The sequence below is a fragment of the Tachypleus tridentatus genome, chromosome 9, assembly GCF_004210375.1.
Source record: "Tachypleus tridentatus isolate NWPU-2018 chromosome 9, ASM421037v1, whole genome shotgun sequence".
Lineage (NCBI taxonomy): Eukaryota > Metazoa > Arthropoda > Merostomata > Xiphosura > Limulidae > Tachypleus > Tachypleus tridentatus.
In genome coordinates this window covers 138,329,150-138,341,727 of record NC_134833.1, presented here as the reverse complement: position 1 = coordinate 138,341,727, position 12,578 = coordinate 138,329,150, and the positions used below count along the sequence as shown (strand labels likewise).

Sequence of the window (12,578 nt, the reverse complement as noted above, 5' to 3'; positions counted from 1 at the left end):
AGTAGAAGTCTGCAGTCAGATATAAACAGATGAACAACATCCAAAACCATTTATTACTATAGAATATTAAGTATGTGCACTTGAAAACTTATATTTAAGCTAGGTATCTTTCTTTCGTCACCTGAAGAAAGGTTTTGGCACCGTCTTGATACAGCTCAAACATGTGATTTTTGCCAGGTTTAGCGACTTCCTTCCAGCCACGAGAAGACAACACTCCTACCTTCTTCACTTCACAAGGCAAGGGCTGAACAGGGTTTTCCACACTAACACCTAACAAACATAGGAGTAATGAAATAAAACCATCCCTTACAAGCTGTCAGTATTCACAACAAAATTAAATAACTTCATAATTCTGCGATGTTCTACTGGAATAGTTACATTTGGTTTTACGTATCTATCTATAAGAATAAAAGAACAAAAACAACGAAGATCATTCATTGAGAACTGATTTTCATTGTCTTCACTGTAACTTTATCTACTCATCTATTTTTCGAAACGTTAAGTGAATGCTTTTATTTTCTGATATATATATATAACTAACTGCTATTTTGTTATCAACCACTTTCAAACACATACGTGCACATGTCCATATAATCGTAAATATAGATTTTTCCAAAATTTTCTATAGATTCCAAATGGAAAACGCAGCAGAATTGTTCCAGTTCATAGAAATGTAACTTCATCATTGTATTTCTTTGTTGTAAAATAGCTATTTTTGTGCCTTCTAGATAGTTGTGATAAATGAAGTACAGATCAGATCACTTTATATATTTTTTATTACTCCCGTTGTATATAAACTAATTACATTAAGTTGTTCAAAGGTGTTTATTATACACTTATAACCCTTACGTCTAGACACCTGAATTGTATGTTAATATCTAAGGTTATTAAGAATGTGGAAAACTCTCTTTCAATGATTTTTAATAGGAAAGATATTCTATTATATTTGTTCAAATGTTCAAAAGATGGCGCAACGAGGTAACATTGTAGTAATACATTGTAGCTTTACTCTTGTACGCTGACAGTTGCAGCAAAGATAAACGATTTTTAGTGTTTCATCTAACAAGCTAGATGTACATCTATCATTCGACCAGACGAGACTGGATTGAATCAAAATATTTTAAAAGGCATGCAAACTTTCAGGTAAGTAATTCACTGAAGGATTTTAATGACCATAATAAACCACGTTATTTCTTACCTGAAAGAACAAGGTGTGCCCCAGGATAAACGAGTTGACCAGTCAAAGGAAGAGACACCAGGGGAAACTTTTCAACAGTAAAAGGACGCACAAACATCGCGACAGGGCATTCTGTAAGAAAAAAATAAATTACAATAACAGAACTGATTCGTACGTAAATTATTATTTATCTTGATTCTATTATATGACCTATAATGCATCACAGCTGTATAGTGCTTAAACTGAGCTGATTGTACGGCTTGTATCTGCGGTTCTAGTTCAACCATGCGTGAGTTTCGTTACATAATGTGCACTAACATGTTTTTCATTTTTATTTTGTGTCATTTTTAACATTAGTTTTAGCTCACATTACTGCGTCTATGAAGTTTGAAATATAGAGTTTAGCTTAAGGCAGGCTATTCCTCCTGTTCCTTATTTTGTTTGATTGTTTTTGAATTTCGCGCAAACCTACACGAGGGCTATCTGTGCAAACCGCCCCTAATTTAGCAGTCTAAGACTAGAGGGAAGGCAGCTAGTCATCACTACCCACCGCCAACTCTTGGGCTACTCTTTTACCAACGAATAGTGAGATTGACCGTCACATTATAACGCCCCCACGGCTGAAAGGGCGAGCATATATGGAGCGACGGGGCTGCGAACCCGCGATCCTCAGATTACGAGTCGCACGCCTTAACACGCTTGGCCATGCCAGGCCCGTTGCTTATTTATTTTTCACGATTGTTTCAATCTAAACGGCGAAACAATATCTTTAAAAGATACCTTCCCCATGAACAGGAAACTAAACATATTCGGTTTTTTTTAATGTCATTTGAGTTTATAAGTTCAAACTAAGGTCACGTTGTCAGTTTATATTATGCAGTACTAGAAAGAACTGTAAAGAAAATAATAAAAGAAAAGGCGAATACTATGGTAAAATCACCATTCCATCGCATGAAAATTAATTGCACCATAATGCAGTGCAATAATAGTGCAGTAGTGTCATGGCTGCTACCACTAAAATACCGAAAGAGAAGCGTGTGTAAATAAAACGTTTGGACGGTCAAGGAAATTCAATGGAAAAATTTGTGGAAACACTCGGTGTTCCAATAGCAGCCATATGCAAGATTTTAAAGAAGGTACACGTGACTGATATTGTTAGTAATAAAAGTGGTATAAAATGTAAACTATCCATATGTGTTGTTAAGTATCTCATGGCATGTTCTTTACAAGATAGATGACAGTTGAATACAGATGTTGACAACAACAGTGTATACAGATGTATGTGCTACAGTAGAATAAATATTAAAACGAAGTGATTTCAATGGACATATAATTGCTAGAAAACCGCTGCTGAGAAGAGGTAACCACACCAAAAGGATGAATTGGTATTAACTCACATCTTTACAGATGAATCCAAGTTCGAGATTTCTGGTAAAAAAGTAAGTATTGTTTGTTCCAATGCAGAGAGAGAAGAAAACAATATCACTGTCAGTGTACAATATCTATAGTGAAGCACGGTTGAGGAACAGTACAGGTTTAGGGCAATATCTCAGCCAAAGGTATCGGTTAATACAAAATAGATGTTACCCTGACAGATGACAAGAACATATAAAACCTAACACATCTCTCAGTAACACGAGTTGTTGGACTGAACATCTTCCAACATTCCTGAAACTATATGGCCCGATGTAAGAATTGAGAAGGTATAAAGACCTCTAAACAACTTTGCTGAATTATGGGAAGTAACATAGAGCATTCAGAGCAAGATTCCGCAACTTTATATTGATAAACTATATGGTAACATGGATGTAAGATGTAACGAAAAAAACAACTCACATACGAAATACTCGTATGTTCGTTGTACAACTTATTTCCATATATATTTTCTGTGATACTATTTTGAACCATTAATATATTCATTATTTAAATATCTTCCCCTCGGTGGACTCAGCAGATAGTCCGATATGGATTTACTATAAGAAAACATAAACATCTACATATCGTTACTCGTTCTTCGTGACTCCTGTAGGTGTATTGCTTGGGTATTTCAATAATTATTTCCATTGCTGGATAGAAGTAATTCTTGGCATTAAACGTATAACTTTAGAATGATAACAGTCAGTTCATGCTATTGCTTTCTACGTTTTTAGTTTAGACATACCGCAGTTTGCAATCGGGTTATCACAGTTTTGTTATTATTACATAAACCTAAGTTGCTGTTATTTTCAGGAAAATCTAAATCTAAAATATTCAGACCTAAGATAAGTAAAACAACAATAACAACAACATAGAACATTATGCTATTCTTTCCTCCTCTTCATGTCGAGTTACCAACTGAAATATCAGTGGAGTCTGTTTGTTTCTTTGTTGTCAAGCAGAAAGCTAAATAATAGGCTACCACTGCTCTAGCCATCACAGGTATCAAAAGAAGCCCCTCGATTTTTTAGCGTAATAAGCTCTCCAAATCGTCGATGAGACATTGGGAAAGGGCTACTGGAGTTGCTTGGTTTCATTGAAAGTATCGAGTGCTCTGCGCCTACATTTTCATAAAACTGTCCAGTTGATTTATTAAGCATGATTCACGTTGGTGTTGACCTTTGATCTGAAAGTAATCAACGCCGTAAGTAATAAACGGATATCATGCGTTTTTTATTTCGATCATCATTAACGAATTGAGAAATTGTTTCACACAGCATATGAAAACTCGTGAAAATCAAAAAAATATTGCGTTTTATAAAATGTGTGATAACAATGACATCTTAACAATATCTTTTTTCACATTCCTCTTAATTTGTCCACTTCATTATTAAAGACTTTCTAACAGTTTCTTTTTTATTTGTTTGTTTCCCCTCGGTGTCTCAACGGCAAGTCTGAGGGTCTATTCTCTAAAATTACAGCTGATCCACTGTATATCTTTTTGCTTAAATAACCTTTCTTGTTTGCATAAGTTGTCTAGCGTTCTAAGATGATAACCCTAGAAACTGCAATAATAGAAAGAGAAACAAGTTCACAAATATTACACTATTTATCAAACCATTTGTGGAAAATATTTAACAGAGTGAAAAATGACCACTATTTACTTCAAAGTAAAGAAATTAAGAAAACTATAACTGAATATTATCTTACCAAAAAACTTCTGATAAAATGCCTTGTACAGGCTTAAGTGACTCACTTAATTCATGTTTAAAATTAGCGTCTTTGCTATTAAAATATCTTCCAGAGGGACAGTGGTCAGTTTACTGACTTATTACGCTAAAATCCATGATTCGATTCTAAAAAACAACTAATATTACTTTCCTTAGCAGCAAAACCAATAATCATCAAGTTAGCTCAAGATCCTTCCATCTGGTGATGAAACATTATTTTCCAGTGTTTGTCGTAAGCTAAATTTTAAGTTAGATATTTGTTCGTTAAAGAAAGTTAAAACAGGCAAGGGAATATCAAAAACTTCATGAAAGTTAAGATTTCTGTACAATCCACTAATTTTGTGGATATGAAACCAAATGAGGCAATCATTTAACGAGTGGAGTTATTGAATATTTCATGAGCAAGCCCACCAGTAGCACAGCGGTATGTCTGCTGACTTATACCACTAGAAACCCGTGATGGACAGAGCGCACAAATAGCACTTTGTGCTTAATAACAAGCAACAACTTCAAGAGTGATTCAGTTTAATGTTATGACTGAGAGTTATCGCGTCTATTGAGAGGGAAATTTTCTACATAGGTTTATTTGTGAGTTAAGCATACTATTAATTGTGCTCGCTTTGTAATTTTTTTACGATTTTCTAAACCATTCGCAGAAAATTGAAATATTTGGTTCATCTGACTGGAGTCAAAAGAAATAATACTATTAATTCTTTTATTTATACTTTACGTGTGTTTTTTTTAATTATTACTGAGATAAGAAATAATCTGTGACAGTCAGTCTGTATGTCATGTCAATTAAATGTTTCATAGAGAGAAAGTTACAAGTAATATGTTTATAATTTGTTTTTCTAGTGAATTTTCACATAGTATTGTTCTGAAGCTATTACATAGGAGAGAAAAAATTATTCTTCCAACATTAACAATCGTACTGAGAAATAATATAAGCATGGTAGATCATAAGGCATGCCAGTCTCTCAACATTTCGAAGTACCAGATCTAGGGCTGAAATGGCATTTATTCCGATCTCCGAAGCATGTGGTACTTTACACCCGTAAATTACGATTGTGTCTAAAATGTTCAAATTATTTGCGCTTCATCAAAAGAACGTAGCATGAAATTATGATTGAAGATTTGTTACTTTCGTATGTTTAACAAATATCACGATGAAGAGGATATCAAACATAACTGATGGATGTAACAGTTGGCTTTTTCACTGTTTCAGTAACAAATTAATGAAATCTTACAACATAAACCTGATAAGTATCGTGTTCGACTACAGAAGCGAATTGATGTTGTATGTTACATATTTTATTAGAGTAACATTTAGAACATCGATGGAAATAAAATAACCTAAAAATATTTTAAAACAACAACTTGATATTTATTCATTTTCTCAACAAATTATCTGTTCTTCTATTGACTTTCAAGATTTGTTTTCCTTTATTAAAAATATTTACTTTATAAGATTGAAGATTCGGGTCACGTACTTATAAACACGACGAGAAATTTTTAGAGGTTCTACCGCCATTTATATGATGTTTATTTTGTTTTTAGAATTTCGCGCAAAGATACACGAGAGCTATCTGTGCTAGCCGTCCCTAATTTAGCAGTGTGAGACTAGAGGGAAGGCAGCTAGTCATCACCACCCACAACCAACCTTTGGGCTACTCTTTTACTAACGAATAATGAGATTTACCGTCACATTAAAATGCCCCTATGGTCAAAAAGCTGAGCATGTTTAGTGTGATGTGGAATTGAACCCAGGACCTTTAGATTATAAGTCGAGAGCCTTAGTCACTTGGCCATGCCAGGCCCCTTCACATGTTTCTTTCTCTGACATCAGATTTTTCACTGTTTTCTACATGTCTGTAATAAATACGAAAATATTTTTACTTATTTCAAAAGTGATAAGGCTTTTTTGTATACTTTATTACCTCTTTTGTTAATTTTTAACGTCATAAATTATTTATTTTATTTAACTGGACAAACGCTGTTAAAAACACCATATCAAATTCATTAAATCTTATTTCGTTTACTAAACATTTAAAGATAATTTATATTTTTCTAAAGATTTAAACTTCTGTCGATAGTCTACCTAAGACTACAGAAAATTCCGAGTAACTTTGTTTATTTTCTCTCTTATTTCTCTGGTTTCCTTAGAAGAAGTGAAAAAGAATAATAAAAATTAATATCACAACAAATATCTAGAAACAATGAATCATCACCAGGGACGGGATAACCCACTCCACGATTGTCTGGTGGGCCAGTGCGTTTGACGTATTCTGATAAACTATTTTAAATTTTAGTTGTTTAGCCAGTATACAGCATGTCATATTACCTGAGCCGATCTTTCAATGCCAATCCGCCTCTATAAGTTTGTATTACTTCAAGATGTACAGTTTCATTTTGCCTGTTAGTAACTGAGCATAGGTAGATGTTCAAAACACACAAAAACTCACCTCTCAGGTCCTTCACGCATTCACGTATGTCCTCACGAAAGGTAGGATGGGAAGGAGCACATTGACACTTACAGTCATGTCCAGGCATCGCTGCGGCCATACGACTGAGCCGGTTACAAGGAATAGCGTTACAGTCCTTTTTGGACAAAGTGAACACGTCCCCAAAGTAATCCCTAATGAGTCGCGTGTCGTTTGTGTCCATCTCCACTGTTGTCAGACCACACATCAGTGCTACTACAACAAACAAAGCATCCATTGTACTTTCGTCTTCCTTGTAATTATTTCGAATGCAGTTTCGTCTCAGGAGATAAGATTTTCCAAGATCATTTTCAACCAACACACCGCTGACGAGATTAAGGCTAATTTGTGGTCCGTGTCTGATGTCACCTGATAGAGATGTTTGGAATGTTCTACATTTGTCAAAAACATTGCTTCAGTTTTCACACACCAAAATTGACATGAAATTAAATCACAATCTTCCAGAATTTTAAAACAAATAATGAAGACTCTGGTGATAAAGTCAATTTATTGAGAGCAATTATTCTTCTGAATTACATAAGCCTTAAATATTATGAGTTCGTGACCATGGTGACAATAGAATTACGAGTCTGGACAATATAAACCAGGTGGTTTCGACAATGCCACTTGTGAATCTGGAAAACCTTGTGCTATTTCTATTATGAAGTATTCCTTAACTTAACTTTCAGGTAGACGCACGTTTGAAGCTTTGAGTTTAACGGGCCATTCGGTAGTTATGATACATACACACCCTATGACTCCTACAATTCCACTCGTACCTGCTCTTCCGAATGGATAGGTTTAAACTCGGTATTCCTGTGCCCTCTTAGCATGTGGGCTTCTGAAAGAATCAAGGTATATCCATCAATGCATGAAAATATATATAGATATATCACTGTACAAAAGCTACGTACAAAATTCGGCTATTTTCCATTTCTAAAATACTTCCTCTTTTTGAGTCGTGAACAAAGGGGAAAAAAATCACTGTTGTTTTACAACACAGCAGACCTTTTAAGATCAATTTACAACCAACGTATACATTACAGTTCATATACACTAAACAGTTTTCTAAACGACTGGTATTCAATGCTTTAATAATTGGTTTCGTTACAAAGCATGAACATGAACCACACCAGGAGGTAATAAGAATATATCTTCATTTTTTGGGATAACAAGTTTTATTTTTTCTTGTGATTACAAGTCGTTAAAATAATAATTTGATTCTTTCAAATTACTGAAAACAAAGTAGAGAACCATTCAGTATATCCGAAACACTCATTTAAACTTGAATAAGTACCACATTTTTTTCTTTCCCTTGCCATCTTAGACAAGCATAAAAAACAATAACAACTGACTTTCGGAAACAACAACTCTTTTGCTCGCTAGACTTATCCCTGTGAATTCAGAATGACAAAGGGTGGGTAATCGATGATATTGTAAAAATAACAATGTAATTATCACACGTGACATTCACCAAAATATCTTGAATGTAACGGAGTCATTTAAGTCCATGAGTTATTGATTTTGTGACAGAAAATTCTACGAAATTGACGATTTAAGCATTAAGATATTTGTCGTGTTTTTTTTCCTAAACACAAAATAATGTATATTGCAGATTGCTGTTCGTTGTTATTATAATTATCATATTTCGTTGTTATTTTAAGCATTGTTTGTTGAATTGTACGATATTTCGGTCTATACTCTCGTCTTATTATCTGTATTTAATTCTTATAGACCTGGGAGGGTCTGGCTACATAGAACCTCTTTCTCTCCCAGGTAAATGTCTGTGTTTCGGTGAATATAAATTTAAATAGTACATGTAGGTCAGAGTATCTCGCATTTACTCTGACCCCTTTGAGGGCAATGTCCATATAGGTACTTACGTTAATATTTTATGATAAATACGTTATCTCTTTACAGTTCCACGTGTATTTTATATAACATCAGTTTTATTGCTCATAAAGAGTATTTACTTACAATACCCTTGCAATGTTGTCGTATGCACGTAAAACCAATGTTGGTGTCTTAGTCAAGAGTTAAGTGTCCTTGTTAAATTTTTATTTCCATTATAAATATTAAGAGGTGAGAGGAACTTGTGGCTGCCTTCAACATGTATGCAGTACCGACTGACTTCACACAGTAGGTCATCGCTGTGTAAATTCTGCTCGAAATAATGTACCGAAGTTTGTAGAGTCTCTCAAAGAATGTTTGTATGTTTGCATAAATTTGCAGAAATTTTGATGACGTGAATCTGGGTACCTGAGTTCTTTGCATGCCGTGGTTAGCAACCAGTTTTCCCTAGCTTAAAATTTATTTATGTGTTTCGGTGCTATATTAATCTATACCGGGCATGCATATTTTATTAGTGGACGTAAGTATGTTTTGTAAATTCTAATAATGTTCTCACTTGAAGTTACATTGTTTTTGCTCGTTAGATTCTTGACATAATTCGTGCGTTATCAAACTTTTGTTATGATATTATTAATATGTTTTATCCGTGTTAATTTAGTCATATGTTAATCCGAGGAATATGACTTAGATTTTGGTCACAAGAAGTGTTCCACTCATGTGTGATTTAGAGGGTTTTTTTTTTTTGGTGTGTGTCTTCTTAACTTTGTAAGTAATACCTTTTGATTTTTGGAGACATTTATTTTGTTCGGATATTTTTGTTAATATTCCATAATGTTGTTGAACTGTAGTTGTAGACTAGTTGCTGCTATTGAATGTGTAGGTGCACTAAGGTGTGTGTGCACTTTTACAGACCGCAACATTAACAACAGATTGAGAAAAATATCCTTGATATGAACCTTTAAGGGGTATATTGCTAACATACATGATGAATAGAATAGGGCTAAGTGCCTCTCCTCATGGGATCCCTGCCTCTGGAATAAATAACACTGTGAATGTTCCTCCAACATTTACTTTACATTTTCTGTTTTCCAGAAAGTTTGGCAGACAACGAGTAATACGGTGCACAGTTTTGTTTCTCACATTCATAACCCAACTTAATCATGCCACACACTATCGAAAGACTTATCTGTATCGAGGAAGCATGTGACAGCCCATTCTTTCCTATCAAAACTATCTATTACTGTTTAACTCAGCCTCACTAGGTGGTCTCATGTTTGTCTGAGTTTTCTAAAACCTCTTTGTGTTTCGGATAATTTTGAAGTCGTCTCCCAGAATGTGAAGAGGCGATTACTAATTGGTCATTGTAAAGGTTTTCCTGTGCTGGTAGGACAGTAGCTATTCGGTTTAGTCGCTGGCTTTTCTTCTTTATGGAACATTACGGTAGTCGCTTGCTTCCAAGAAACAGGAATGAATTTAGTGATGGGTTGAAGAACTCTATTAGGTGTTCAAGTACTCTCTGAGTGCCTTTCTTGAGGAGTGTAGCCTGAATATCATCTTCTTCCAGAACGTTGTTTTTAGTGTGACGTCTATTACTGGTGTAATTTTTGTCATTTGTTGTATAATTTGATTTGTGTTGTTATCATTATCTATGTGCTCATTGTTTAAATTTGTTGAGAACCTGGATATGTATATACTTATACATTATGTTACATAGTTGTTTACCTCGTTATAGAAATATGTATTCAAATCTGGTTCTTTGTGGGCCCTGAACGTATGTTTCAGGTGTACTTCAAATGCTTCTTCTTTGGTTTTATTTGTGTGTGTGATATGATGTTGTTTGTTTGTAGTAGTGGATAAGTACGTGTAGTGGTTCCTGTATTTGTGTGTGTGATATGATGTTGTTTGTTTGTAGTAGTGGATAAGTACGTGTAGTGGTTCCTGTATTTGTGTGTGTGATATGATGTTGTTTGTTTGTAGTAGTGGATAAGTACGTGTAGTGGTTCCTGTATTTGTGTGTGTGATATGATGTTGTTTGTTTGTAGTAGTGGATAAGTACGTGTAGTGGTTCCTGTATTTGTGTGTGTGATATGATGTTGTTTGTTTGTAGTAGTGGATAAGTACGTGTAGTGGTTCCTGTATTTGTGTGTGTGATATGATGTTGCTTGTTTGTAGTAGTGGATAAGTACGTGTAGTGGTTCCTGTATTTGTGTGTGTGATATGATGTTGTTTGTTTGTAGTAGTGGATAAGTACGTGTAGTGGTTCCTGTATTTGTGTGTGTGATATGATGTTGTTTGTTTGTAGTAGTGGATAAGTACGTGTAGTGGTTCCCGTATTTGTGTGTGTGATATGATGTTGTTTGTTTGTAGTAGTGGATAAGTACGTGTAGTGGTTCCTGTATTTGTGTGTGTGATATGATGTTGCATGTTTGTAGTAGTGGATAAGTACGTGTAGTGGTTCCTGTATTTGTGAATTGTTGTAAGTGTATCCAGAAGTACTTTGGGTCTGTTTTTAATATAACTTTGAGCAATAATGATACCAGTTTTTATTCATTTCTGTTCTTATTTTGTGTTTATTTATGTTTTAATTGTGTAATCTATAGTTTCCTTAATCTGTCTACCTAGCTGTTGTCTTTCTTTTGTTATGTTTATTCGTTATGTATCTAATTGCCACACGTATTCCTCTGACTGTTTGTATTTTGGTTTTGACTTTTGTGCGGTTTTGGTGACAGTGACTGCCTGACAGTATCCATTTACTACTGATGCGTTCGCGGCGTTTTGGGGGTATTTTTGTGGTAATAATTTGTATAGGAATGATCTATATTCATTCAAGTTTACTTTGTTGTAATTTAGTTTTGGTTCGATTTATTAACGTGTGGAATGAAACTCATACGTAGGTCATCACTACCTAGGTTACATTCAACTTTAACGTTAGTAAATTTTTCCTACATATTATAAGAACATAAACATAGACCTAATATATCACTGGTATTATATGAATCAGGGGGATGTGTAGTGGTGGCATCATTTAATAGTACAATATTTGAAAAGTTTAATAATTTTATCAAACGTCTACCAATGGCGTTAATTTTTCTGGATCTAAAAAATCGATGCTTGCTATTTAAATTTTCTATTACAATGGTATTTCGATTATATGAGTGGATATACTTTTATAAGGTTTTACATTTAAAGTTTTCGTTGATGAGCAGTAAATTCCTCTTGTTTGCACGAACATTTTATTATCTATGTAAACAGCAACAGTTCATTTGTGGTGTTTATTTCCACTTCTTTTATTAATGGATTTAATTTATATAGTAGCAAGATTCTTATCTAATCGATCTAGAGTATTACTTCAGTTAAAGTCTGTTGATTTTATACAAGAATGTTTCACTCTTTTACCGGAATATCAAGTTTTTTTCTGTTTAGTGATGTCTTCAATCTCATGTTTTTTGGAAGCAAATGCACCTTGCGTGTTGATGTGTTTGTTTTACACTGAAAGTAGATTAGGAATTCGTGATGACATGAAGTAAAAATGTGAAGACGGCTGATATGGATATTAAAACTTTAATTAAAATAAAGTACAGAACCTTTGTCAACTTGAAGATGACCTAAGAAGGTCGAAACGTTGTTCTGTACCTTATTTTAATACTCATTACCCCTCTTAAGAATACATAGTTTAGGGATGATCCTGTAAAGAATGTTATGATCTCTAGCTGGTACGTTTTGAGGTGTTGTGTTATGATTCCTGTTATAATGTCTGCACAGCTTTTTGTTTGTGTTGATTTATAAAACTCAGCTATAAAGAAAATAGCCACACTTTTAATGATGTCTGTGAGTAGGTGTACTGTTTATTTAGTTTCTGTTTTTGCGGTTGTTTTGTGTGTTTTTTGTTGTTGTTGTTTCCTTTGCTTCTGTAAACATGTTGGG

At 34.2% G+C, this 12,578-nt stretch overlaps 1 protein-coding gene across 1 annotated transcript in view; it reads right to left on the bottom strand.

The window, feature by feature from the left end:
• Positions 1-12,578, bottom strand: part of sha (shavenoid) — a 66,578-nt gene that overhangs the window by 12,247 nt on the left and 41,753 nt on the right. Inside the window, exons 2-4 of the mRNA XM_076457503.1 lie at positions 6,786-7,644; positions 1,199-1,309; positions 122-270 (exon numbers count right to left, since the gene is read on the bottom strand). Coding sequence (XP_076313618.1) covers positions 122-270; positions 1,199-1,309; positions 6,786-7,041 — 516 coding nt within the window. The 5' untranslated portion in view covers positions 7,042-7,644. The remainder of the gene's footprint in view (positions 1-121; positions 271-1,198; positions 1,310-6,785; positions 7,645-12,578) is intronic.